This window comes from Ciconia boyciana, chromosome 1, assembly GCF_034638445.1.
Source record: "Ciconia boyciana chromosome 1, ASM3463844v1, whole genome shotgun sequence".
NCBI classification, from domain to species: domain Eukaryota; kingdom Metazoa; phylum Chordata; class Aves; order Ciconiiformes; family Ciconiidae; genus Ciconia; species Ciconia boyciana.
In genome coordinates, this window is record NC_132934.1 from 133,802,531 (window position 1) to 133,830,301 (window position 27,771).

The 27,771-nt window shown below is 41.7% G+C and overlaps 1 protein-coding gene across 5 annotated transcripts in view; it reads left to right on the plus strand.

The window, feature by feature from the left end:
* The window catches only part of SH3KBP1 (SH3 domain containing kinase binding protein 1), a 233,539-nt gene extending 218,449 nt beyond the window's left edge, over positions 1 to 15,090 (plus strand). For 2 of the 5 annotated variants that reach the window (XM_072849070.1, XM_072849063.1), the window contains 5 exons: positions 5,501 to 5,610; positions 6,972 to 7,097; positions 9,539 to 9,810; positions 11,259 to 11,322; positions 13,300 to 15,087. In XM_072849070.1, coding sequence (XP_072705171.1) covers positions 5,501 to 5,610; positions 6,972 to 7,097; positions 9,539 to 9,810; positions 11,259 to 11,322; positions 13,300 to 13,341 — 614 coding nt within the window. In that variant the 3' untranslated portion in view covers positions 13,342 to 15,087. Of the gene's footprint in view, positions 1 to 5,500; positions 5,611 to 6,971; positions 7,098 to 9,538; positions 9,811 to 11,258; positions 11,323 to 13,299 lie in introns of all 5 variants that reach the window. The other 3 variants (XM_072849072.1, XM_072849051.1, XM_072849056.1) reach the window with 3 other exon arrangements.
* The last annotated feature ends 12,681 nt before the right edge of the window (positions 15,091 to 27,771 follow it).

Consider the following 27,771-nt stretch of genomic DNA (forward strand, 5'->3'; position numbering starts at 1 on the left):
CTTCAGTATATCGTGTTTCCTTGAGTTGTATTTGCAGTTGTTCTAGAGCTGTTACGTGCTCATATTTGTTAGGAGGGGTGATGCTGTGCCTCTGACTGGAAGAAAAAGTGATCTAATAAGATTTGGCCCACACTAGGGAAAAATACGGAGAATCTTTCCAGTAAAAAGTTGTAGAACGGAGTGGGTTTGTCTTTAAATCACAAGCTGTTATACTGTGAGACATTGTAATTATTTTACCTGAAGACACAGACTAGAAGTTGGAAAAAAGAAAATACTGGTAAATATAAGGGTTGGAGGACAAAATGTGACTCATATAATGAAGACCAAAATCTGCCTAAACCAGTTCTTTCTTTCTATGCTGCTGTTCAGGCTCATTTTAATAGAGTGAAGCAAAGGAACAGAATTACCCAACTGGGTTAAGTTGTAATATTTATGTCAGTGAATCAAAATCACCCATAAACATAGTTGTGAATTGTAAATATTGTAATCAGGGTTATGTTAATGGTCCGTTACATAAATGAATTAGGTCTCTTGCCCCGGAGGGTCCAGAAAAAGGCAGTAAACCAGAAATTTAAATCGTTCTCCATGTGTGTCAAAGTGAGGTGCCTGAAAACAGCATATCCATTTCTTCTAGCTCAGTTTTCTTGACCTTTCAGTTCTTTCTTGGCATCTTCTGAATCGTTAAAAATAAAATCCTTATGAGGGCACTGGCAAGTGGTTAGCAAAGCTCATTATGGCAGCTTTCTACATTCAGCGATAAAAGTCAGGGTTGAAAAGGGAAAAGATAATTGTATACTTTAGGAAAGGTGGCTGTCCAGTGACTGACCTGGGAAGCCAGGTGAGCTAAGCTGGTTCCCTCCAAAGCAAAGAACCAGGCAGGCAGGCCTCCCCGCAACATCGCTGTTCCACTCCTGAACACAGTAACCCTGCAGCCAGGGAGCCCTCCTGCTAAAAGGACATCACCCAAGTCTTGAAAAAGAGTCTGCAGTTCATTATGGGTGAGATTCTGCTGCCCTGACCCTGGCCGGGAGCATGGCTGTATTCCTTGAAGGGTATGATGCTGTTCAGCATGGAGAGAGTAGCAGAATCTGGGCACTTGAAGTAGTTAAAATAATTGTCGTCTTCTGAAAATTCCCAGTAATATTTGGATTATTGTTTGAGTTGTTTTTTAATTAGTGCTATATATTGAATGGACGTTAATGCAGAAGATTTCGTCTGCAGTATCTCTGTCTCATTTGATAGCTTTCAGGATGATTGTATTTAAAGACAGTGTATATACCATTTCACAAGCCTATTGTCAATCTTTTAAATGTATTGAAGATGATTATGAAATGAGATCTACCCCTGTGGCTTTTGTGACATTATCTTCTTCAAATGAATTGAACACCACCTTTGCCTCATTTCTTCCAGCCCTGCTGTATTTCTATTCTATGAAACCTCGCCGTTAGCATTCTGAATGTGTTGATTCTGCTATTATCCATCACTTTCCATTTCAGTTTTCCCAAGGTGAAATCTCTCTGCTAATTCAAAAAGCTTTCTGTCTTCATTATATATATATGACTTTGCCCAAAGACTAAAAAACCTAACTGTAAGACAAAGTTGAGGCCCAGACACATTTTATGCCAGAATAGTAAATGGAAGCAGGAAAAGGGGTAAGGAAGGAAGCATAACCATTTAACTTTTTCCTTCTGGGTTTTTTTTGGGGGAGTGATTGAAGGTTGTTTTCCAGGAAGGTCCAAGTCTAATGAGCTGAGAACTTTTTCCTTAAATAATTGTTTTCCTGGATCTCAGCATTTTTTTAAAAACACCATCATCATGCTTTAAATAACCATGTCTCCAAATGAACATAGCAATGGGGAAAAGTATCCTATTCTTAACTGGCTTGGAAGGATACCAGGGGATAATCCTTGCACAGCTAATATTTTTCATATTCATTACATAAGTTTGCTCAGTAAGCCAGACATTTTATTGTACTACACTCGTATATTAGAATTACTCTGATGACTTTCTCCCCATCTCATGAATTACTTCATGAATTACGAGCTTGATCAGTGAGACAGTAATAATGATGAATGCATCTGTTTATTTGTAGAACAAGTATCAACTATTTTTTTAATTAGGGAGTGCCACTGTTAATTGAAGGGTGCCCTCAATGTTCTGTGTGTTCAACAGAACCTTCCTTACTGTTTGTTCTTACTAACAGACACAGAGAAAGCTGGACCAGTGCAGAGTTCAGGTCTGTTGGATGCTGATGCTGCCTTATGGGCAACTAACATGGCTGTGAATACAGTAAACTGGACTTTATTTTTAATGACATCCCATTTGGTCCAGCTCAGGAAGGTTTTGCATTTTGCTTATTAAGTAAATTTAAGCTTCCAATTTCTGATAGCTAACTAAAACCAAATCTCTGCATTTAATGATCTCAGTGAGTATAATGTAGTCACACCCCTACAACCTTGCTTTCCATTTGCAAAAATATAACCAAATAACCAGTATAAGTTAATTCATTACTGAATCTACAGTATAGATGACAGCAAGGCAGAGGTCTCTTGAGTGGTTGCGTTCCTCATTTTCTTTACCAGTTTACTATATGGGAATTTTCCTGAATGAATACCTCATAGGTGCTGACCGTGGAAGGTGCTGATAACCTTAGATGCAAAGCAGATTTGGGAGCAAGAACCACATCTAAATAAGGAGAACAAACCGGGGGGGGATAAAGGGCATATGGAAATACTAGAAATGGATTTACTATTTTAGCATTGTACCAAGTGTTGTCCCTTACACTTAAATAGAATTTGATTTATAGTATCAGCTGAATGGCTGTGATTTCACTAGTTTGGCAGCAGATTTTACCTGTGGAGCCTTTCCAACCTCTGCTGTGCTCTTTTTTTCAAATTCAGTGCAGGTATAGGCTGCTTTAGTTTATTTTTCTAGCTATCAGAAGTGCATTCAGAAGTGGAAAACATGGAGGGTTCCCAGTATTTCTTGATAATACAAGTTTTGCACAGAAATGTTCATCTTTCATGGTATTCATAAAATGCGTGGAGCAGATTTTATCTGCAAGTGCTCATGGATCTCAAGGACACAAATTCATACACTCTGTTTTTATTAATACATTTTACAATTTAAACATGAATATTTGATTATTCTGATAAAACATAGAACTCTAGGTAATTATTAGTTTATTTAAGCCAAAGAAACACATTGAATTAATGCCTTCACTATGTTTTTAATTGATTGTTTTCCATATTAGTGTAGATACTTACCTTTTGGAAGAACCGAGGAAGGGACAGTGGCGCTTACCATAGAAGCAGCAACACAGAGAGAGGAAAGTCATACACTGGAGCCTTCCTAGGCTGCAAGATAACTGCAGCCAGTTTGCTGCCCCCCAAGGCAGTAGTCTGCTCTTCCTCTCAGTTTTAGCAGCTTGTATCAGTCCTCTGGTACTGATACTGATCCTTCCTTCAGCACGGGTATTTGTGTGGCTGGGCACATGCTGTTGGAAAATGAGCTGGATTAAAACTAGCTCAGGAAAAAAAATTAGTAAAAACAATTAAGTGGGAAAGAGTGGCTGGGACAAATGGAAGGATTGCTTCAGCCTCCATTTGTACCCATGTATGTGAGCTTTACACATTTATAGATGAGTGTATATTTTTGACAGCAATATATTCTTGCTGTACAACTTAACAAAGTAACACAGTGGTGAAAATGAAGACAATGTATTAAAGTACATTACTGGTTTGCCGTGTGGTCTTAAGCAAGTCATTTAGCAATCTCATGCGTCAGCTTCAAACTGGATATTACTGGAAACCAGCTCTTAGATTTGCATTTTTTTTTCCCCAGAAAATAAATTTTTACTTCCATTTCTCCTCTCCTGAAACCCTGAAGTTCTGTAGGACTCCAGGTGGGTTTTGTGCAGTCTGCTAACATTAGCTCATTTTTACTTTAAAAGCCCTGTAGCCTCACCTGATATGTTGGGTACAGTTGAGGCATTGGATTGCCAAACTCCCATTGACAGACTGGGTGACCTACCTTTGGACGTAGGTTGCACTAGTCAATAAAAAAGCAATGAGAGAAATACCTGGTAGAGGACAGTGGGGTCACAGGTTATATATAGAAAGAGTTGTGCCAAAAATAGAGTACTATTTGGAGGTGAATAACCTTAGACTATTTCAGGGCTATTGAAAGAGCTCTCTTTTTTTTCTTCTTTATTTATCTCCCAGAGATGGAAGAATATTGCTGAATAAGGAATGTCTGATTCCATTTACTTCCTAGCTGCCAGATCATGAGTACTTGGAATCAGCTTAAGTGTCCTTCAGTGCATATAGTTTATTGCACAGGCCCATTAATTCATTTGGTTTTCCATTGTGTAATTTTGTACGATGGTTGTAATACAGCAACAAAGCTGGATCTTCAGAGATTCATTGTTCTGTAACAGTCCTGAAAATGAAGTGCCCACTATAGGTAACTATTAACTTAAAAAGCTATTCCTTCCTACATGTGTGCAATGAAAAATAGTCTCTGAATAATGAATATCATTCCAGGATCTGATTCACGTCTGAAAGTAATTTTACAGAATTTTGGTTTATCTTGTCTAAAGTACCTCTTGTATGTTTTCTGACTCATTTCTGCTTATATGCAGTAGGGCATTTTGAAATGGAGGTGAGTGAAACTGATATAACCCATAAAAATAGATGAATGGTGTTAAGCCATTTGATTCAGGCATGTAATCACGAGCTGCGGTATTCCTTCAGCCCTCACATCGTTCTTTCACGTAAACATGCTAGCACGTGGCTGGATTCAGTAAATGCTTCCCCAGTGCATTTCACTAACCCTGAAGACAGTGGAGACTGCATTCGAGCAGACCTGTTTTTCCTGGGCTCTGTACAGCTTCAGGAGCCTGTTGGAGTTTTTACTTACCATAACCTCTGGACTACTGGAGATATTCCTCTCACCTATAGCTACTGGAAGCTATGCTGCCTCCAGCTGCAGGTGTCCGGGAACCTGCAGATCACTTCCAACTCGATCATTCTCATTCTGTGCTCCCCTAAGCAATTGCTGCAGGTGCAGCACTGATAGTACAGTCCTTGAGGCAATGCGTGCACTGTCTTATGTCTCCAATTATTCGTGAAAAAAAATTACTAACCCCTTTATAGCATGATGGAAATTTTGAAACTCTTTGTTCCATGCCATAGGACCTGTGTTGTCATTTAGCTTTCACTATGCTGAGAACAAAGCCAAAGGCTCCTCTACACTTTCCCCTTCTGCTTTATTGTGTTTGAGATGGAAGAGTAATTGTGCTTGGCAAGGGGGACTGGATTACAGCTGCCTTTGATTTCCAGGGTTTTTTAGTGCCATCATGGTGCCTAAACGTATGCAGAACACTGTGACACAATGGGGAAAATGGGATTTGATTTCTCTGAAATTAGAAAAAAATTGTGATTCTTTCCCTTTGAGGAAAATTGCCAGAAAACCAAATCAATTTTATTTTATTTTTAAGACTTGGAAGGTTTTGACTCTGTAATACCAATTGCTGAGAAGCTTAATCATCCAACTACAACCAGACCAAAAGCTACTGGCAGGCGACCACCCTCCCAGTCTCTCACGTCTGTAAGTTAATTTTCCTTTTCTTTTGAAAGTATTTGTTTCTTATTATTTTCTCTCCTCCTATTTGTGTTCCCTGGTGTTTTTACTACATTTACACAGCCATTCCTTCACACGTACAGTGAGGCAGAGAAATGCAGCTCAGGAAAGTTAGTGTCAAAAGGCTGCCAGTATTTTGAATACTGATGTTTAAAACATTCTCTCCCTTACAAGATTTGTACCCCCTTATTTGGGTGCTGCCAGGTATTCCTTGCCAGCCATGACTGAGGCCAGAAGAATCCTTTATAAAAATCTTTGGAATAAGCCTGTTTGTGCTAAGTATTAAGGACTTTGAAAGTGTTCCCCAAAAGAAGCATTTCCCTTGGTTTCTCTAGGACACACTACCAGATTTTGAGGACAGACAGACTGTTGTCAGCCTTCAACAGCTCTCCTTGACCCACCATGTGTTTGTTCTCATTAAGCTCACAATTGTAAATATAAGGGTGATTTAAGTTTCACTCTCTAATATTTCTCTTTAGACAAGTTGGTCTCATGAACCATACTTTGGAAACCACTGCTTAGTTTTTCAGTGTCCTTTTCTTTGGGGCTTGGGGTTTGTTCATTTCTGTGCTTTTTGCATTCTGGAATATCAGAATGAGAGCAACTACTGATGGTTACCCATGTTCATGTTGCTGAAGAAAAACCAAGTGGAGGGAAACAAAAAGGATTATTATGGAACTAATAGAACACAAAAAAGAAAACTTTCAAAATTTACTATGTACATAACTATAGAAACATAAAAGACAAGTTCAGAGGTCTTTCTTCCCCTGTCAAATCTATGGGGAAAGGCATGGGGGTGGAAAGAACCTTCCCTGTTTGCAGCTTTACGAAGAGGCCGTGCACAAGGCAGCCCTGCAGTGCCAGCAGTGTGCACGGGCAGCAGCATGGGTCCTCTGAAGAGCAGCAAAGTGAGACCTGCACTGAGCAGAGCCATGGCAGAGCTGCCCAGGTGGCAGAGCTGGCATCCCCATGGCACAGTGCTCAGCGTCCTAGCCAAGTAAGGTACAGCTCTTCCTGCAAACACGAAGGTGCTTTCATCTTATGATATAATGCAATGCAAAGATGTAAATTAATGTTTATTTCAACTCTTAAGTATATCTCATTTCATAAATGCTTTGAAAGCATTCTAGCTTTGAAAACAAGATGTAAAAAAGGAGGGTAGGGGTGGGGGAGAGTCCTCATTTTAAGTATTGTTACTTTGAAAATGATAGCTAAAAATAAAAAAGTCATCACATAAATGCTTTTCTTCTTCCTTTGTTAAATTATTGTACAATCAAAATACCTACTTTTTTTTTCCTCTCTTGGGGTATGTGTGTTTGTCTGTATAGTCGTCCCTTTCAAGCCCCGATTTCTTTGACTCACCAAGTCCTGAAGAAGAGAAGGAAGAACATGTTTCCATCACACACAAAACTATTGAAGTGTCAAGGAAATCAAGAACTGTTACAATATCACAAGTAAGTTAATTGGAATATCTCTGCTTAACCTTGTCACATGCATCTTCATTTTTGAAAACAGTATTCAAATATTTATTTTTAAAATTTAATTCAACAATCACCAGGTAACTGGCCTTTTAAAGAAGCTTAAAATGGTAACAGTAACTAAAGACTGTTCTGTGTTTGAAATGCAAGTCTAAAGTGAATTGCACAGTTAAAATGTCTCCATAACCATACTGTGAAAAAATCCTTCTAGTGTAAATACATTTCACAGAATCGGAGAAGCTAGGGACATAAATTTTAGAAACAAAGGCCCTTTCTCGCAGATGTAAATTAAATTTATGTTAGAAGAGTCTGTGAGCAGAGAAAATACAACTCTCTGACCCACTCCAATAGTATGTGAATTTAAATTTGCAAGTATAATCACTTTTTATATTGGTATAATTGTATTCATTTTATAGGCTTGTGCCATTTTCCCTGTATATTGGTAGAAAACTATAGGATAATCAAATACTACAGAAGGAGTATGTAGATCAGGCTTTCGAGGTTGGAGCTATTTTTTAGTACATAAGGATACGTCTAATAATACAAATCTTACATTCTAATGGTATAACAAAAGTATTTGAATGATGAAGTCATGCACCTCTGTGATCAAGTTATAAGGATAATGTTTTGCTATATAGCTCCCTCTTCTGGGAGCACTTGCATTAAGGAATTCTCTTGGGCCAACATTTGTAACTTATATGCTGGTATGCCGAGGATGTAGATGTTGTTCCTGTAAAACAAGATGACTGCTATCAGAAAGTAGCTGCTTGAGGCTTTAATGTTGATAGCCAGTTAAGCTCTGGAATAAGGTATTCAGCGTGGATGACTCCAGTTGTGCCTTGCTCACTTGCTCCAGGTTTGAACTCAGCCTGACGTCTCTTTTCAGTCCAAAGGAAACTTGCGTCTACTGATATAAGGGTTATCATCCATGAAGGATCCATTTATAGGTACACATTACTCATATATGCACACACATATATATATAAAATGTTAAAAGAATAGTTAAGGTCATGAAGTCAAGCATTCCAGCCACTGGAGTGATTCAGCTTTCTTGTGATTATAACGCCGTTTTTATTTCTAGGGTCACACTGTTTTTTCTGCAGAACATTTTCTTTAAGCGGTGCTTGCCCAGGACAAGTTCTGTGCTCAATCTGCTTGTGTGGTGGGGAAGATTATTTTTCACAGAACTCCGTGGATCCTGTTCTTCCCTGCCCATCACACCTTCTCCTAATTTTCATCTGACCACTACCTTTTCTCTCAGTTACTTTGTCCAGCTAATGCCATCGCCCCAGTCCCCAAGTCCTCACTTACAATGTCTCCTTCTGTTTCCATACCATTTTTTCTCAATATCTTACCCAATTTGCCATTTGACTTCAGTATCTCTTTTCCGAAGATAGAGTTGGAGCATTGCCTAGTGCTTTTTCTTACTCTTGGCCAAATCAGATTTTCAGGTACTCCTGGTAGCTGTCGTATAATGCACACATTAGCATTGCCAAATAACAATGTGATAAATAATTAAGACTCACCCTAGTTGCCATTGTGATAACTGTACTTGTACACTGTTTTGTGTATACAGTGAAGCAGCTGGTCATGTATGGTAGGTGGACTTCAGTTTTTCTATACCTTGTCTAATAAGTAGAGCACTGGATTGCAATTCAAGAAGCATGAGATCCTTCTGAGCTAGCCACATGGTTCCAGGGTAACTAGGTTAATGCTGTGTTTTTCTGTTATGTTCCTGGAGGAATAAAGAGCCATTGGTAGTTATGAGGATTCACAGAAGCTTCAGTTAACAGAGGACAGTACAGTGCATTTATTTCTTATTAATATATTATCATTTTGAAGTCATGGGATTTTGTTTTTACATCATACCAACAAGCAAACTTAAGGAACATTTTGCTGGTTTTGTAACACTAAGGGCAACATGTAACACATTTTTTAATTTTTAAAAAACATTGGGTGTTGAAGATTCCTTCAATGGTTAGTTGATGATCATAAATTTAATCTGCAAAAAAATACAACTTGGATTCTTGGCCATGCAATTTTGTGCTCTTCAGGAGACATCCATGGATGTAGGTATGTTCTCACAAACTTCTAAGAGAAACACTGAGCATCTTTCCCTGGTTCATTTCACTGCTAGGTCTGAGATCTTGGAAATGCTTGTTGAAGACTGGTTGTAGCAACTGTGGAAAGTCTTAATGAAGCTGTCTGAACTTCTGCGTCCCAGCTAGAGCCCCTCTGATGTACATGTACAAAGATAATGAGTAATCGTTATATTTATCATGCTTTGGCCAAAACTGTCCATGTTTGACTATGGACTTTCAACATTACTGAAGAGCAGCAAAATACTTAATATTTATTAGAGGTCTGATTTGCATAAAGCTTTCTCCAGACATTAAATGTTATTCTTTTTGTTGCAGGTATGTGATAATAAAACTTCCTTGCCTCCAAAACCAGGAGGTTTGTCCAGTGGCAGTAATGTACAACCATCACTATCCCCTTCACCATCACCTGGATTTCACTCAATTGCTATGGGAACAACAGGCCACAGGTCAAATTCCCCATCCCTGTTCGGTACTGAAGGAAAGCCAAAGACTGAGCACTTGAGCCAAGGTCAGACTGCCCTGGAGGAGCTGAGAACACAAATTAAGGAGCTAAGAACCATCATTGAAACCATGAAAGACCAGCAAAAGTAAGTACTGCAAATCACAGCTGTAAGTGGGATGCATTCATTCATGCATGGTGGTGGCAGTTTCTTCTTGAGCTTGCCTTCATGTATGTTACTCTGCACAGTTTGCCTTTGTGTTTCTGAGTGATTTTCATCTACTTTCCTGACAGAACATGTTCAGGGGTGAGAAGCTCAGGAAAAAAGACTGGCACTATCCATCTGTAAAAGCTTTTTTTCCCTGTGTTGTGACATAAGCAGATGTTTATGGGGTGTTGAAAAAGTTAAGTTACAAGCTATAAGCAGTGAATAAGGTTCTTATGTTGTTTAATTTGCCAATAACTATTTGGGAACTCATATGCATTGATCTTAATAAGGGGTGCATTTGTTCTAGTTGTAGTACAAATTACTACAAGTTCCTAAGATTATTAAATCAATTTGTTGTTTGACTGTTAGCACATTTTCCCAGGAAGCTTGTATTACAAAAGGAATTAATTGAATTGCAATTAGGACATTTGAAGACCTTTGTGTTTATGACCCTGAATCTTACTATTTTAGTGTTGTGCATCTTTACTTTCTTTAAGCTGCTCATTTCTTAGGAGAAACTGGGGCTGGCATGTAGCTCTTGCTATTCCTGAGAATATTTAATGTTTCGGAAACTAAAGCTTCACTTACATTGTCAGCTGTGTGTAGCCCAGGCAAGAAAAAGAAAAGGGAAAGCAGCGTGCAGAGACTGTGGTGGAACAGAGGTGTGGGGGGAGTTTGAGAGAAGATGTGGGAGGGCATGGTTCAAGCTGGATTTAGCCAGCAAGCCCCACAGCTTCGCCTCTTAGGCTGACCCCTGCTCCTCTGGTCTCCCCAGCCCTTTTTGCCAGGGCTGCTTCCACCTACTGGTTTCTGTCTTAAGGTGAGATCACTCAATGGGAGCATGAGAAGGTGTCTGCTCCTTATAGCTATGTTCCCCTTCCTGACAAAGAAGGGTGACAGCAAATCCATATTTGGGATCATTAAGTCTTATAAATGAAGTTGAAGGTTACATTGTATTGCTGGCATAAACAGCTTTTAAGTGGCTTAAGTATGTGTGATAGCATGGGCAGGATTTGTGTTACCAACTCCGGTAACCCACCAACAGCCAATCCATCTACATTTTGTACGGATTTGTATGGAAGAAAGGCAGCTGGGTGCTGATACAGTGTTGATACAGCTAGTCCAGAGCAAAGCCTGTGGATGTGGGGCTGTTAGGAGGAAGTGTATTATTCATTAGCAGTATGGGGTGGGGGGGTGCTGTCCTTTTATAGTCTTACTTCTCTGTAGTATAGCATATAGTATACAAGAGTATACTGACTTTAATTAGTTCTTCAGAGAAAAAAACGTAACTAATGAAGCAGGGAAAATATGTCTCCCAGAGGTGATCTTTTGTATTTTACTAGTTTAATTGTTTCCATTCTGAGCTTTTTTTTGCACTCTTTTAACAGAAAAGAGATTAAACAGTTGCTGTCTGAGTTGGATGAAGAAAAGAAGATCCGTCTACGATTGCAGGTACTTAATTATTTTTAATGTTATGGAAGTATTGGCAGGTTTGATTTAGCCTCAGGTATGGGACATAAAACTCTGCTAAGATACTTAGATTCCAGTGAATCAAAAACTACTATCATTTCTGAAAGGGACATACCTGTTCCCTTCATAGTGTTGCCAGTCCATGTCATATATATTGCAATACTGAGTTCTTACTGAAAAGCCTGATAATTATCTAAAAATTTATCAGCACAAGTAGACAAATTTAAAAAAAAAATTAGACACAATATAGGATTCAAACCATGATATTTTTTAGTCTCAGTTTTAATGGCTTGATTTTGTCACAAATGAAATCATGTCTTTGTAAATTATTTGCTCTCTCACAAAGCTTTATATTTTGTAGTAGGCTTGTCTTAGTGTTGATATGCTTGGGATATTAATTCATATAGCAAGATTTTTATGTCTGCCTTACAGACTGTACTCAGGTTGTCTTTACTAAAGCATCCGAAACACTATAAAAGAAGGTGCTCTGATTAGGGGCCCAGTTACTGCTACCATAGTTTGTATAGTACCTTCCCTCTAGACGTTATCATCCTGGCTTAGTCGTTTGCCAGGTAGCACGCTGCCCTACTTGTGTGAAAGTGGTGGAGCTGGGCCTTTACTAGGATCGCTGACTGCGCTGCTTCGATATGGAGTGACGTTGAAACTGCTTTTCTGGGTTTTGGAGAGTGAAGTACTTGATAAGTGTTTTAGTGTTGATTATATTTTATATTTTCATGGTATAGGTCAACTGTACTTTTTCTTTGTACTAGAGAGAGAAAATAGAATTGTAATTTCATTGGGCTGTTCCTGCTCAGTAAAATCCTTAGGAACATGGCAAAGGGTGGCAGAACTGGGGACCATCAATATCTATGCTCCAGGGCTGCCCTAAAGGACTTTTATGCGTGCAACCACATAGGAGTATGGCTTCTAGTAACACACAATTCATGGTCAGCTAAAATTGAAATTTTTTCGGATAAAATCAATGAACATTTTTAATAGCAGTTATTGATTTAGTCTAACAGGCCAGACTATTCAGAGGTCTGGATTCTACCTCCAAGGATGGCTTTACATCTTTATAGAGAGGCCTGCATTAATGGTTTTAAAATTATGATCGTATAGCTGAATGCTTTTACTCTAGTTCAAATGTTGCTTATACTGGTAAATGTTCAGTTGCTAGTCAAGATGGCGTAATTAGCTTTACGTGAAGTTGAGAGTTTAACAAACAAAAGTTGTGTTAGTTTAAGAGTGCTCTGATAGTCATAAAGTAGCACAGCTCTCAGTCCACGTATTAAAGACGACTGCCTTGATGATATGGCGTAGTCGAGCACTGTGGGTGTGTTTGAATAAATCTAATACCCCTGCCTCCACAGGGTTTCCAGTCTCTGTCAGAGGGGCCACGTGTAAAACTAGGGCTGATGACGGTTTCAGCCACATCCTTTTACCACACAGCTGTACATCCATCAGGGCCCTTAAGGTGCCTGGATGCAGGCTTGATGGGTGTAGAAGGCAACCGCCATCCCTACAGCAAGACCCATCCCTATAGGAGAGATAGGATAGATTTTGCTCCTCAGCTACCAGCGCTCATTTCCAGCAGTTCAGTTTACTTGTGCCAGGTGTAAGTGCAGCAGCTGCTGCACGGACACAGTGTTCATTCTGCAAGTAATTCCTGGCAGCAAGCTGCGTGGCTTGCAAAAGTAGTAATTCAAAGAGTTTGAAAGGTTTTGTGGTACGTTCAATGACTATACTTGTCAAGCTCTGAGGGGACGAAGCCGTGAGTGGTCACCTTATGCAGCTGAGGTCACCTCAATTTGTGAAATCTGTGGAAATAAGAGTAGTACAAAACCCGTACTCGACACCTGTGGACAAGATGGAGCGTGTGCTTTTCAAGCAGCACCAACTGTGCCTTAGTTTGTTAAAGTATCAAAATTAATCACAAATTTTTTGTTTGTTTGTTTTCAGATGGAAGTTAATGACATAAAGAAAGCTCTTCAATCAAAGTGAATACTTGATAGGTGGAATGTTGCATTATTCTTCATGACTGAGACTCAAATTTATGCCCCAGCCAAAATAACTTTGTGCCAAATGATTTAAGAATTGCCTCAACATCCCTTTATTTGAAGGATTAGCACAACAGTTTTTGATAGCACAACACAAATACCAACGACGAGGACAAAATTTCCACCCGAAGCGGTGCTGTGTGGCACTAGTTGTGACTGAAATTGATCTTCTTGTGCTAAACGCTCTCTACTTCAAGATCCTAGGTGAAATGAAAACTCAGGCAGTTTAGTCCATAGTGGTACTATTTTGATGATATTTTTCCATAAATAAAGTGTATTTCAGATTATCTGTTTACAAGCTTTATGATTTTGACTTTTGGTTTTTAATTGTCTTTTGTCACAGATTTTAAAATGTTTGTACTGCATATAGCCAGGAATGAATGTTAATGTTGGGGCTGGAGGGATTATTTTTGCTTCGAGATAGAACAGCCTACTTTTTGTTATGGTTTTAAGTTCTGTTAAATATGCAATTTTATGTCCCCAAATCCCCTACAATTTAAACTTACGTTGTGTACAGTAACGTATTTACAAGAAGGAAACAAACCAACAGAAATCTGGTCTTTGCAATGATTTGTGCCTTTCTTTGCCACACACTGACTGGAGCTGGTTGCAAGCCAGGTCTCCCCAATGTAGCTACCATGACGACTCCTGTCCCTGGTGTCCGGCGGAGGTCACCTTCTCAGTGTACAGCTGCTCAGTCAGTAGAGCCAGGTTTGTGCGAGGTGGCAGGACAAAAGGGCGCAGCTGAGAGCAGCTTTGTCTTGAGCAGCTGTGGCTTTTTAGCTTTCCTGGTTTTGATAGGCCTCTCCCTCAACTTGAATGTTCATTTCCGCTTGATTTTCATTAGATGATTTAAACGCCCACCTCTGTCCCCAATTTTGCACAGAGTGAACAGAATATGCATTATTAAAGCAAAAATAAATAAAAGTAATCTATAAAACGTGAATAAAAAGTTGTATTATTTCATGCACAAGGTTCTCTATCGTGTGACATTGTTTCATTTGCTGTTTATGCGGTATTGTTCGCTACATTATGTTGTACGCTTATAGACTGATACACTTTATAGTCCTGTTTTTGCAGCAGGACTTTCTTTTCCTCATTCTGTTGAACCTGATGCTTACTTCCTTTCTTACAGTTTCTGTTTGCTTTCCTCCTTTCAAAATAAGGTCTCCCGTTTTTCTGTCTGTGGTTTCATGTGTTCTTTACTAGCCGCGGAGTATCTCATACCTTGACAGCAATCTCTGTTGAGTTTATACAAAGCGTTTAAATAATGGATATTTTTGCATAGTGTGGAGTGAGTGGGTGAGTGATATTGGTGATGCTTCAGAGTGACAAAAAAACCCACACAAAGGATCTATTTGTCATCTCATCAAATGCTAGAGCTGTCTCCAGCCAGCATATCCTGTATCACAGCAAACCACCCTGCCTGCCAGGAGCTGGATGAGACGTAGCGTTCAGTTGGCTGGTCACATTCACACATGGTTGGCAGAGTTCCCATAATCTTTTTCATATGCATAGATATATAAAATACCCACTCTACCATACCCAAATCTTGCTTTATGGGTCTCAACTGGCAATACGGAACCTCACTGTTGGGATGATTTCGTCTACCATAGCGTCTGCTTCTATTGTAACAGTGGTGTCTGAGATTGAAAGATCGTATGGTGAAACTTGAGAATTTTTTTTAAAGTCCCAATATATTGCTCAATGTACTGAAACAGAAGCACTAATAAAATATTTTATCACTGAAATGCTCTTATTTAACATTTCTAAATAACTGCATTAAAATATTTTTGTACAAAGAATGATAGTCCCACCATAGCTTTCCAGCAGTAAAGTTTTCTAGATTATTCCATGGTTTTTTTAGTAACAGTTAGGAGAACAGGAGGAAATGAGGGGTAAGGAGTAAGAATTCTGTTTGGGTCTGTAGTCATACATTTGCAACACGTATCCAGAAATGAACAGCTCTGGCTTCCTAGTTGCATCCCTGGAAAGAGATAAACTATTGTATCTCTGGTAAATAAAGTATTGATTCCTGAGCTGTACCTCAGAAATATAAGAAATATCTCAGAAATGTTCCATTTTTTACAAATGGAACATTTTTCTCCTGTTGAGATTATAACTTGTCATTTTATAAATCCAAGTTAGAAGTCCAACGTATCATGCTTTGTAGAAGAAGGTTAAATAAGATTTTTTGAAAATGCTTTGTTTTGAAAGTTGATTATTCTGGGAGAAGAGAGTTTGTAGAAATACAAGCTCATCTTGCTGCATTTCATTGTAATAATAGAAAGTATTTCACATAACGCATGGATTTTCCTTTTTAAAGAGGATCAATTATGCATTAAACCTGTGGATATAAACTGCTGCTTTTAAAAATATTTGGGTTTATATTTGAAGAAAAACAGAAAATGCTGGTGAGCTACAAGGAGATTTTGATGTGAAAATGATGAAATATTGTTGTTTGAAGAGTTGTGTAAAATGACTTTAATATGCACGCACCAGTCTTGTGGCAGACTTTTACATGTTTACATGTAGAAGTCAGGTGTGAAACATCAGGCTCATGCCTTTGGATGATAATATTCAAATACTTGATTTGGAAAATTTTTAGGTTATTAAGAAAACAGTTTTATGTTCTCTTTATGTTCTTTTTTCAACTCTAAAAGGAGCAAGTATTTCTTAATGTGAGATCATAGCACTTAGCACTTTAAAAAGTTCTACGTAGAAATAAGATGGCAAATATTCAAAGTTTTTATTAAGTTCTGTTACTTAAATTTCATCTTCTGTATTTTTCTTATTAACAATCCTTTTGTAAATGAGCAAAGGGGTTAGATGACTCTGTTATGCCAACAGGTCAAAGGATTGAACACAACTGTATGCAGTAAATGTTTGTTTCTAGGTGTATGATAGCCAGCTTGCCCAGTAAACTTTGTGAGCTACTTTGTGCGTGAAATGTCCATAGGAGTGCCGTACGCTGTGACAGCCCGGACTGAAATTTGTACCTGTGCAAGCAAGGTGAGAGAGCGCTGTAAGACATCCTCAGAAATCCATGTTCTGGTGAAGTTACAGAACCGTATCACTCATCTTCTTGTGGAGTTGACTCAGGTGTGAGCAGGCCCCCCCTCTCCCCCTGCTCACCCTCCATACAAGGCTGCCCTGCTGCAGGGGCAGCTGCCCGGGGGCTGCAGCGTTACCAGCTCCTCTGCACAGTGCCCTGTGCATGGAGTCTGTGCCGGCACAAAAATACGTTTGCTGCTGCAGGGCTGGTGTGGTGTGAAGATGTCTGGTGTTCCTGTGACTTCCACGGCCATGCCACGTTGCGGTCATAATTGTGCTGACAGCTCTCACGCTTTTAGCCTTGGTTTGGGGCTTTTATGCTCCTGTGGGCCTGCCTTGGGAGAGGGGGGAGGCTCTGGTCAGAGTTGTTGCAATTCGTGGGTCCCACAAATAACCACGGGTAGGGGTGATGTGCAGCGCTTCCGCCTGCGGGAACGGCCGGTCAGCAGTCTCTGCTGCAATGCAAGGCCGGGAAGAAGTGTGAGGTCTCCGGTGTCTGCTTCTTCTCTGAAGAAAGGACCCTGGAGCTGGAAACAGGACAGAGGCACATTGATGAGGAAAGCATGAAAGCTGGTTGAGAGAAGATACCTTTCACGCAGGTGGGCTGCAGTTTGAGAGACAGGCAGGAATACCGCTTAAAAGTAGCAACAACCAACCACTCTGCAACTTCTGCATTGAGGAGGCTTTTCGACCGTGTGGGGGTGGCAGTGCTGCTGGGCAACTGCAGTTCCCGTAGGCTTTTGGCGAGGAGAGGGTCCTCCAAGCACTGACTTCTGTTCAGGGCAATCCTTAGGTTAAAAAGAGCCAGAAGGGGTGGAGCTGAACTCCCCACACTAAACATCGGGTACTTGTATCCATGGTTATTAATACCCTTCAGCCAGAAATTAGATTTCACTTGGCACCTTTGGCTTCAGCTGACTCTTGAGCTGGCCTAGGAATTAGCAGCTGCCTGCATGTGCCCCAGCCCATTCACTCCCTGCTTCCTGCAGCTGCTTCCCTCCTCCTGCCCTCCCGCCACGGCCCCTCCGCTCCTGCCCATTCCCTGCCTTTGGAAAATAACCAACGTCCTTAGGTCGGCAGCCCTGAAGGTGAGGGGGTGCCAGCGCTTCCCTGCCTGGAATAGAGCCGCTGAGGAAGCAAAAGACACTTTTTAAATGTCCACAGGAAGCTGTGGTGCTGTGTGCGCGCTGCCGGAGGATGAGCGGCCTCGGCCCACCAGCCTGGTGCCGGCACTTTCTACTGGCTCCACTTTCTACTCGGGTAACGAAGGTTATCCAACCCACTCAACACACTGGTGTTCAGTGTTAGCTCTTTTAATTAAGATGATTTCCAATCCCGTGCAGGCACAAACTTTTACAGGAAGCTGGCGTAAACCCCTGGCAGCCTCAGGAAGAGAGGCTTGAGAGACTTTCTTTGCGCTGCCACAGTCAGGCTTTTCTTGAACCCGCGACGCAGCTGAGTTTCCCTTTCCAGTGCTTGCAGTTCCACTATTAGACAGTGTGGGGGTCTGGAGTGCGAACAGCCAAACTAACAAAACAGCTTAGAGCTGTTGTCCTTTTTTTAAAAAAAAGTATTAGAAATTTAATCATATTTTTAAATGTGTTAGTACTGTAGGATGAAAAAGTTAAGATGTAAATTAATTTTGTTGAAATTGTTACCCTACATACTGGAGTGCTATATTAGCGCATTTTAGCAAGTTAATTAACTATAATTCTAGACAAATCTCTAGAACCATGAGAATAATTGTTCTGACATGTTGTAAAGGTTACAATAGGGAGGCAGGGCCTACCAATCTCTCTTAGCCCCTCAGATAAGTAGGTTTCAAACTCTCTTATCTTCCTTCTTTTTATGTAGGAAAAGCAACTGGAGAATGTAGGTGATAGTCACAGGAAAACATAATTGGCTTTTATCAGTATGATCTTACAGGTTGTAATAGGCTGTTTCTCTTGGAGGAGAAAACTTGAAAATTAGAACGACAAAGCAAATTAGATAAGAATCTCCAGGCTTCACAAGCAATTTTGAATATCAGAACATTAAAGAAGTATCTGTTTTCAAAACCTTCTCTGGTAAAACCCCTTCACTTCACTGCACCCAGACCTGGTGTTTTCATTTGCTGTGGGAGATCCTTTTCCTCAGTACGACAAGCTCTTCCCTGCATGCTTCATCCCAGGTAGTGAATGGCTAACGTGCTTCCGCAGAGGGACCATCAGGCTACCCTTACACCTCCTTGGGTAACAGCAACAAAGAGTTTGGGATTTTGTGAGAGCACTTTTTGGGCTCTTCTTAGAGGTAGTGAAAATTAAGTTGGGCAGCTGTCCCTGCTACAGGATGACCCAGGTAAACCTGGGTTTACCCCCTTCTGGGGATGGTTTTCATTGCGAAGGGCACAACAAGTGCAGGAGACGGCACAGTCCACACAATTCATGCACTGTGCTCTTTCTCCTAGCACAAAGCACCACAAAGCAGAACAACAGCTAAGGAAGGATAAGTAGAAAAGTAGGTGCACCTGCATAGAAATTGCTGCTGCTAGATAATTTGGCTACTCTGGATTCAAAGAGTCAAATTTACTGAGCCCCGCTGGAAGCGCAGATGCAGCCTTTTAGCAAATAAAAGCACAAGGCAGGGGGAAACATGACAGAAATTTTGAGACCCCAGCAAAAGCAGTGTTGGCTGGGGAAAGCTAGTTCGCTAATGGATGGCAAGTCTCTTCCCGGAGGTTCAGGATGTTTGTGCTGTGATTACACAGTTGTGCCTGGTGTGTGTGACTGATCTCCGAGGAACGGAAAATTTCTGATGCGCTGACCTGAAGCACCTGTTCACCTCAGAAACGCAGTTCAGTACCCTGTGCTTGGGGAGCTCTAACACAAGAAGGATGCCACATTACTGCAATGGCTATGAGCTTCAATATTGGACTTGGACTAATTGAGATATGTTAAAATCAATGAGGCGGATTCAGTCAAAGTGCTGATTCAGAGCTCCCAAATGTCACCAATGCAGCAGGTACCTGTCACCAATGCTTTAGCTGGAGCAGCACCTCTCTCTGGGGTAAGCCCGAGTTCTCCCACTCACATTTTCAGTCACCTTCCAGGTCCCCTGACTCAGGCCTCATGCTTCCTCAGCCTTCTCCTGCATAATTATAAATGGCAGCAATCTCAGACTCTAAACCTCTTCTTGTCTTGAATCGGACACCTTCCCGCTCTAGAAATGTATGTCCTAGCGTTCCTGTGACACACAGGAGGGGAGCTGCCCACCTAAGGATGCAGCCCACCACCTCTGCCCATGTGAAGGTGCTGATGCTGCTGCCGAGGTAAGCTAGTTGCCTTCTGGAGGCTCTGGCTGCTGTCTCTTTGCAGGCCGGACTGAGATGTTGCTGTGTCTCTGTTAAACAGAAAGCAAATGGGATGCTCCACAAGTTGGTTGCATGCTGCAGGTGTGTGCATGCCATATGGAAATCTGCAGCTCATTGATCTTTTCATTTGGGGATGTAAGAAAGAGTAGCTGACGTTTGTCCTACATGCATGTGTGTGCCAAAGCAATAACCTTGTATTTTATGTCTTTGTTGCTGTGTGAATAGCTAAGAACACTCCAGAGCAATACTGAAACCATTCACAGTTTTCCAACTGGATTTAAACTTCTAGAGGAAACAAGGCTGTCAGGTAACAAAAAGGAGTACCTTTTACTACTCCTTCTGGAAATCTTACTGCTATCATCAGCTCAACTCTATTCTTCAAATAGCTGTTATTTGGAATTTCCCACATCAAAAGAAGAGGTAGATGTTTCTATTACCAGGCTATTAGCAAAGCATGTATTGGTTCCTGTGAAAAGGTCAGGAATTCTCTGTGCTTTCTAGATGTCTTGGATGTGAACAGGAAGTGAGTTACTATTTAACTTGTTTTTCACTGTGAAGTGCAGGAAGAAACTCTTCGGTACTTAGAAACGTGATTTGACACAAAGACGAGCCGAAGGTCTCACTTATAGCTTTATAAAACTTTTCTGGAATGATTCCTATCGTGCTGGCAGATAGATGTCTGAAAAGGGACTGCATTTGAGTGACAACGTATCTGGCCGTAAAATTTTCTAACTGTACAAGAGTGACGTGTTATTTGGCAGTGGCTTTAATAGCCTCGAGCATGTGACACTGCTCAAGCAAAGAATAAATGTAATAGAAGTTGGCAAAGCAGAGAAGACGAAGCGTCTGGCATTGCACCTTGTCTCACTGTGTAACCAGGAGAGCTTCAGGACCAGTTGTAGACTGGTGTGCGGTAAGTATTATGTACATTCAGCTCCCATCATTAAAAGTACTGAGAACTGCACCTAGCCAAACCCAAATATTAAAATCAGACCCAATGCTAATAAGCTCACACTTATAAAGCAAGGGCATCATGGAAGCAGAGAAAATAGTTGCCAGAGGTTTTGAGAAAGGCTAATGTTGCTCTCTGTCTCACTAGGTGCCTTAGCTGTGCTCCTACCAATTATTGCCCGCTTCTCCCATGACTTTTCACACTGCTAGTTCATGAATGTGCATTACTTATTGATTTAAAAAAAAAAAGCCCCTGTTTTGGACATCAGTAGACTTCTTTCTTCACATATCAAGCTCATATTTAATAAATGTTGCAATTTCTTGACTACCTTAACAAGAAGAAAATGCGGGTGCAATTTAAGGATTCTTGCTGAAGTTGCACTAAATTTCTGTATTTGCCTAAATAGATGGTTTTCATTAGTACCTGTTATAAAAGCAAGTATTGACATAACAGATGAGGGGTTTTTTAATTTGTCATTTCAAAGCAATTCTTGCCTTTTCAGGATTCCTTTACTTTTCACAGTCCCAACTGGTAATACCAAACCCATTGTGATTACAGATATTTAAAATGCTTTTAAGCAGCATTGACAGCTTTGCTTTTGCTAAGTTTCTAAACCCCGTGTATCCTCGTGTATCTGGCATCTACAGCAATATAAAAATCACATAAATGTAAATAAAAATGAACCACATATTCTAGTCCTCTCCACTGTTTGTACAATATGTGTGCATAACCATGTTGTGTTCCCTGCCACAGCCACAATTTTGCTGGGCTTTCGTTAATCAGTAGACAGAACAACCCTGTCTAACTGGAATAAAAGCGAATACTCAGGTGGCCTTTATCATGAATATTTCTTCAGTGAGAAATAACTTGAGAAAGGCTAAAAGTGAGAATCTAATCTTGTCTCAAAACAGTATGCAAGAACAACTGCAATGAAAGCACTGAGCCGTGACACGTAAAGAAGTCAAAGAGACTTTGATCAAGCTGAAAACGGGAAAATTGATCAGGCCTGGTAAGAATATTTAATCTTCTGCCCACGCAAACATTTTAAACCAGACCTCTTGAAGGTGCTTCTTATTCCTCAAGGAAATGTGTATTTCTCACCCCTAGGACCTGCTGAATTGGAGAGAGACCCAACATGAGGAGCAGTCTGTTAGGTTTAGGACTGTGGAAGAGAAAATATTCATCATGTCAAGATGCTCTACGAGTGAAGAAATCTAGGGCTGATATTGTTCAAGTATTAATATCTAGTACTTCAATACTAAAAGTCAGAATGATATAGACAGTCAGCTGAGGACTCCATCCTCCTAAGTTGAAAGTGTTCCCTTTCCCCAGGTTTTCTTGAGGTTTTTCTCTAGCATTAGTCATCTTAGTGGGGGTTCAGAAATTTCAGGGTCTAAGGGAGGTCTTTCTGGACGGAGGCCTGGTTTGGTTTTCTCCCATCTGAAGTATAAACTGGAAGTTATTTGAAATGTGTGGAAAACTGGAGATAAGCGATTTTCTGTTTGACTGATTGAAGATTGTATTTTGGAGAACTTGAGTTAACTCCTGGCTCTAAGCTGGCTGTTTGCTTCTCAGTTCCTGAGCTGAGTGAGGAAGGCCGGAGAGCCACAGGTACTTAAATCAGAACAAAGTTTTTAACCAGACTTTATAAATGCACATGCCTGAGTCTTGTGTAAATGATCTGATCTAGCTGTCTGATAGAGAGAAATAATGTAAATAATGCCAACTATCAGCCATATAGAAAGTGTGAGCACTCTACATCAATAGAGATTCAGGAAAGGTTGGGGGAGGGTTCATCCTTCTCTTTGCTACTGTATTTACTGGTGGGTTGTTGGTTTGTGGGGGTTTTTTTTGTATTTCAAATGCACACAGTCATCTATAAGTGAAATTCTGGCTTTGTGGAAGCTATTGAGAAGACTTGCATAACTTTTTCACTGCTAGCCTTCACTCCTTAATCGTTCACACTCCCAAAGACTTGCCTTATAACTACTCAAAATCCAAAGGCAAGAATTTTTGATGAGAGTGCTGGATGTGCTGAAAACTAAAGGAGATGAGGAATTTGGAATCAAAGCCAATTTTGAAATTGATTCCATTTTGCCCCGTGTACTTGTGATCACACAGAACGTATGTATAAAATTATCATTCTCCAAGGCAGGCGGAGAGGAAGAGAAAGGTCACCCTTTGACTAACCTTGTATTTCATACAAGATGTCACTCTGTCCTTCATTTGCAAGGGGTGGTGACGAGTAGATGCTGCATGCAACGTGCTTCCCTGTGCAAAACAGTGGATCTGAGTAGAACGCTGTGACCCAGCAGTTATTTCCTTTGCCTTCGTTCTTTGTCAGTAGGTCAAATGAGCTTGTGACGCCTCACGCTCTCCAGTGAAAGAAAAGCAAGAGGAATCCCTGAGATCTCTGAACCCAATTCCAACGTTGATTTGGTGGCCAAGGTGTTTTGACTTCACGTCACTCTGAGGCACCCACGTTTCCCCTTGCAAAACAGGTGTGCTTTGCTGCAAGTCAACTTTTAAAGCTTGTAGCATTTTTAGGCCTCTTCATGAAACTTTTCTTCAAGAATTATCCATGTTGCTTAGCTCCCATTGTAGAGAGTTAATATTTTGAATCTGACTTCTGAACAAAACCAAGCAGTTTATTAGACTTCTTAGGGAGAATTCACAGCATTTTATTTAAACTCTAGTAAAGCTTCTACATAATGACCTTGAAAAAGAAAACATCTTTTGTCTGGATCCATGCTTTAAAAAAAACAACCTTATCTTCCTGTTCAGTAAAGAAATTAACTATTTTCCTCCTCATCCACATGACAACACTTCTGTATGGTTACCTGGAGACCTGCTCACCGTGAATGAAAATTAGTGGGGTAGTGCACTAGCAACAGTAATACTAAATGTCCATTAACAAAGTGTTTGCTCGGAATAGTTTAAACACCATAAATTGCATTAGCTTGTGGTGGGTTGGTACAGTGGCTTATGAGGAAAGAATTCAGACATCAAAATATTTTCCCTAATGCCTGATCTTCACAATACAGAAAAAATTCTCACATCTAGGACACAGAGTTCAGGCTTTCTGGATGCGTGTCCATGCGAGGCGACGGTTCCCTGACAGTGCTTCTTGGGGGAGTGTGTACAGGACGCTGCCGCCTGGCCCCAGCTGTGGGCTCCCTGCCTGGGACACAGGGGCAGGAGGGAGATGTGGTCGTGGCTAAGGATGTGCCCGTGTGTGAGCACGGTCAGTGCCAAGTGCCTGTGGACGGACTCCTGGGCACCCCCGCACCAGGTGTGATGGATGCCTGGGGTACTGCGCTGGCGGGCAGTCTCCAGGAAATACTGCCAGGGCACAGGCGGGCGGATTTGCACTTTGGAAGAGCAGCTCAGATCTGCAGGTTCCCCACGGACCTGGGTGTCTTCTGGTTTACTTGGTACTTACCTGAACCAAGAGATCTTGGCTTGCCCTGACCCTGGGTAAAATGGGAAGACCCTCTTTATAGCTGAAAATGTTAGAGTGCAATGAAATTGCAGCCTGACATTTATGCCACCAGTTCTAGTGTGTGTTTTCTTTAAAAAAAGGGAAGCTAAGGTATGCTGTAGCTATACGTGCATCAGGGGAAAAGGTGGCATGTCTGCTGGTGGAGTCAAACTTTATATAAATTTACAGCTCAGCTTTACAAGTTTGAACTGTAAGTTTGTAGCCCTGGGAAAAAAAGGAAGGACTCACTTCCCATTAGAAACAACTGCTGCTCAGGGATTTGCAAAATGAAAAGAAAAGAAAAAAAAAAGTGGTGTCAAGGACATCTATTTTCTTTGGAGCACTTGCTGTCTTTGTGAATTGCAGCAAACATATGGCTCCTGGTGTCCAAATAGTAATTAATATTCTGCACTGAGTAGATTTGATAGGTGCAAAGTGCTGCCTGAGAAAATTGTGGCATCATCTTTACGTTACTCTATAAGAGCAAATGTGGACTTCTTGGGTCTATGCTCGGTTTTGTTAGGCAGGGTTCTGTGCAAAGGCAAAAGGTTTTGGAAAGGTGTATGAAAGCTGAACGTTCACTTCTGGCCTGGACATTTGAATAGGCAACCCTGGGGGCAGGGTGGCTCTTTTTATAACCTCATTACTGGACCATGTTTCCAAAAGAGGAAAAAGCGTTGCATGACTTACTTACCTTCTTTCTTCTAGATTTAACATTTTTTGGTTTGCACAGAAACTGTTCAAATATCCCCAAACCTGAATCTCCCATTTATTCTCAGTCAGGTGACTTGCAAGATCTGAAGATACTGTTGCTCAGTGGAAATGTCGGGCATGCCAGCACTGAACCACAGTTTCTGAAGACTCAGTTGTAGTACACAAAATGAAGCTTCTTCCTTTAAAAATACTCCTTGTTTCTAGATTGAAAAGAAAAAGCCTGTGAACTCTGAACAAATTGCACCAGGTTAAACTACTAAAAATGGATATTCAGAATGTGGCAGCTTATTAGGAAAAATGCCCAAGGAATAGTGAGGATACTGTTTGGAAGACAAGTGGATATAATTAGGAAATGGGGAAAATATCCTCTTCTTAATTATGTTCACATGAAGTATCTACTAAGAGAAACTGTCGCTCCGTTTCAAGACCAAGAGACAGACCTCTCGGCAAGCAATTTAAAATGGTACCAAATGTTAAAATCTGCAAAATGAAACCCAAAGTCACGTCTTAGGTCTACAACAAACTAGATTTTGATAATCTCTAGCAGGCAGAAAAGGCTTATTTATTATGTCTCAGTGGCATCCTGCTAAGCAATTCCAGCCTACATATTTGTTCTGAATTAACACTGCAACAATTTTCAAGATTACAGAAAGCACCACGCCATGCATCTGCTGTTCTGAACCCATTAAATTGCAACTTGTTTTTGCATGTTAGTTGCTGAAAGCCTAAGAATAATCAAGTAAGATAAATGCTTTCCTGTGCAAATAATCCCTTAACTTTGCCAGTACTGTATTTTTCATTTCAAGTTTTAATACCAGCTGTTGAACCCAAACTTTCTTATAATGCAACAAATACAAAGTGGGATTTGTATTGGGGAGGATCATAAATGTATGTGCTAGTGCTTTTTGTTGGTCAAAGGCTTCAATGTGCACACTAAGTACCTTCCAAATGCAGATTTAGATTTTTCTCCTGTTACATCAGCTAATTGGTGCATTACTGGATCAAGGCTAACAGAGTTCGGGTTGTCATATACAAAGGCTTGCTCTTGCCTGAAGAGGAAAGCTGCCAGGAACGAGTGGGATCTCTGGTGGCCGTGGTATATCATTCCTCCAAAGTCTCATGTACTAGGGCTTTTCTCAAAAAAAGCACACACACCCCAACCTGTGGACCAAATCCAACAGCTTATTTGCCCCAAACTCTCCAAAATGAGAAACAGGTTTGCCTCTTAAATGATTTCTCCACATTCTCTCTAAAATCTTTACAAGCCACTAAGCAAACGAACACTGCACAGTGCTATGCTATCCTCACACTGGAGTGTTTCTCAGAAAGACTGTCTACTGGAATTCTTATTACGGTCACCAAACCATGGTGCCAGACACCTAAAGAGGAAAATACTGTGCTGTAAGTCTTTGGTCGTTGCTTTTGTTGTATTACAGCACACGGCAAAGATATTAACCTCTGATAGCCACAAGGAGCCATGCTGCAGCAGAAGATGAAGACGCTGTTTGTTTAAAACCTCTTCTGTCACAGTGAGTGAAAAATCAGATGAAAAAGCTTTCCAGACAGGTTTACTACTTCAAATACAAATTTGCCTGAGGACTGTAGTTTTCCACTGTTCCTTTGATCACTGGTAGGCCGCGGTCTTCGTAGGGTGTATCGGTGTCCTTCTGACAGCTGCGGTAAAAGGCCGAGATACAGAGTTATCCACGTGCAGCCTGCCTTTCACTTTCTCTTGCTGCACAAATCAGCAACTCGCCCAACAGCAGTGCCAAAGCTGAGGCTGCCGTCGTCAGTTTAGCTAATAAGAAAAATGTGTTAGTAAATGGGATGCTCAAAATTAATTTTGTTCTTACAAAGAAGCCAGGAGTTGCCACAGAGGTTCTAGGAGCTGATTTTACCACGACCATCTTCTTTTAAAGAAAAGAGAAGGAAGTGAAGGATGAACTGTTATCCCAACTTCTAATACAGTTTGTCTGTGGTCAAAGTCGTTCACACAGCAAGAGAAGGAAGAACCAGTGGGAGAAAAGCCATGATAGGGCGAGTCGAGGGAGGAAAAGCAGTAGCAGTTGCCTTTGCTTCTTAAGAAACAGGGCGGATCTAAGATGCCAACCGCGGGCAGACCCCCGGGTTACGAGGGGCGCGCCTGCCTGCGCGGCTCGGGAGGAGGCAGCCCTTTCGGGGCGGCGGCGAGAAGCCCAGCCGGGGCTGAGCCGGCTCCTCACGGCGGGCGGCGGGTAAACGGCTCCCAACGGCCGGGCGCGCGGGGCGGGGAAGCGGGCAGGGCCCCTCACGGCAGCCCGGGGGAAGGGGGACGATAACAGCCCGGCAGCGGGTTCCTCGCTGCCGGCCGCTCGCCTTAACCCAACCCCTGTAACCCTCAGAGGAACCCGAGCGGGGCGCGCGGTGCCACCGTGTGAAATAGCAACAAGAGCCACAGCAGTACCAGCGGAGTAGCGGGCGGTGCGCGGAGGTACGGCGAGGGGCGGGGAAGGGAAGTAATAAACGAGGCGCGGTCGCCCCGACGGCGCTGCCTCCTCCTCAGTACCGCCTTGGTCGCGGAGGGAAGCGGGGCGTTTGTCCCGGGAAGGCACGGCGGGCTGCCCGGCTGTGCCGCCGAGGGGGAGCCGGGCTCCGCGCCGCGCAGCTCCCCCGGGCTGTCCCGTCCCGGGAGGTCGGCGCTGAGCTCCGCTCCGCGCCGCGCCGGCCGCCTTCACCTCGCCCCACCTCGTCCCCGTGCCCGCCCGCCGGGGAGGGGTGCCTCCCGGCCGCAGCGCCCAGCCACGGAGGGGAGGGGAGGGGAGAAGCGCGGGAGGAAAGGCAGCGC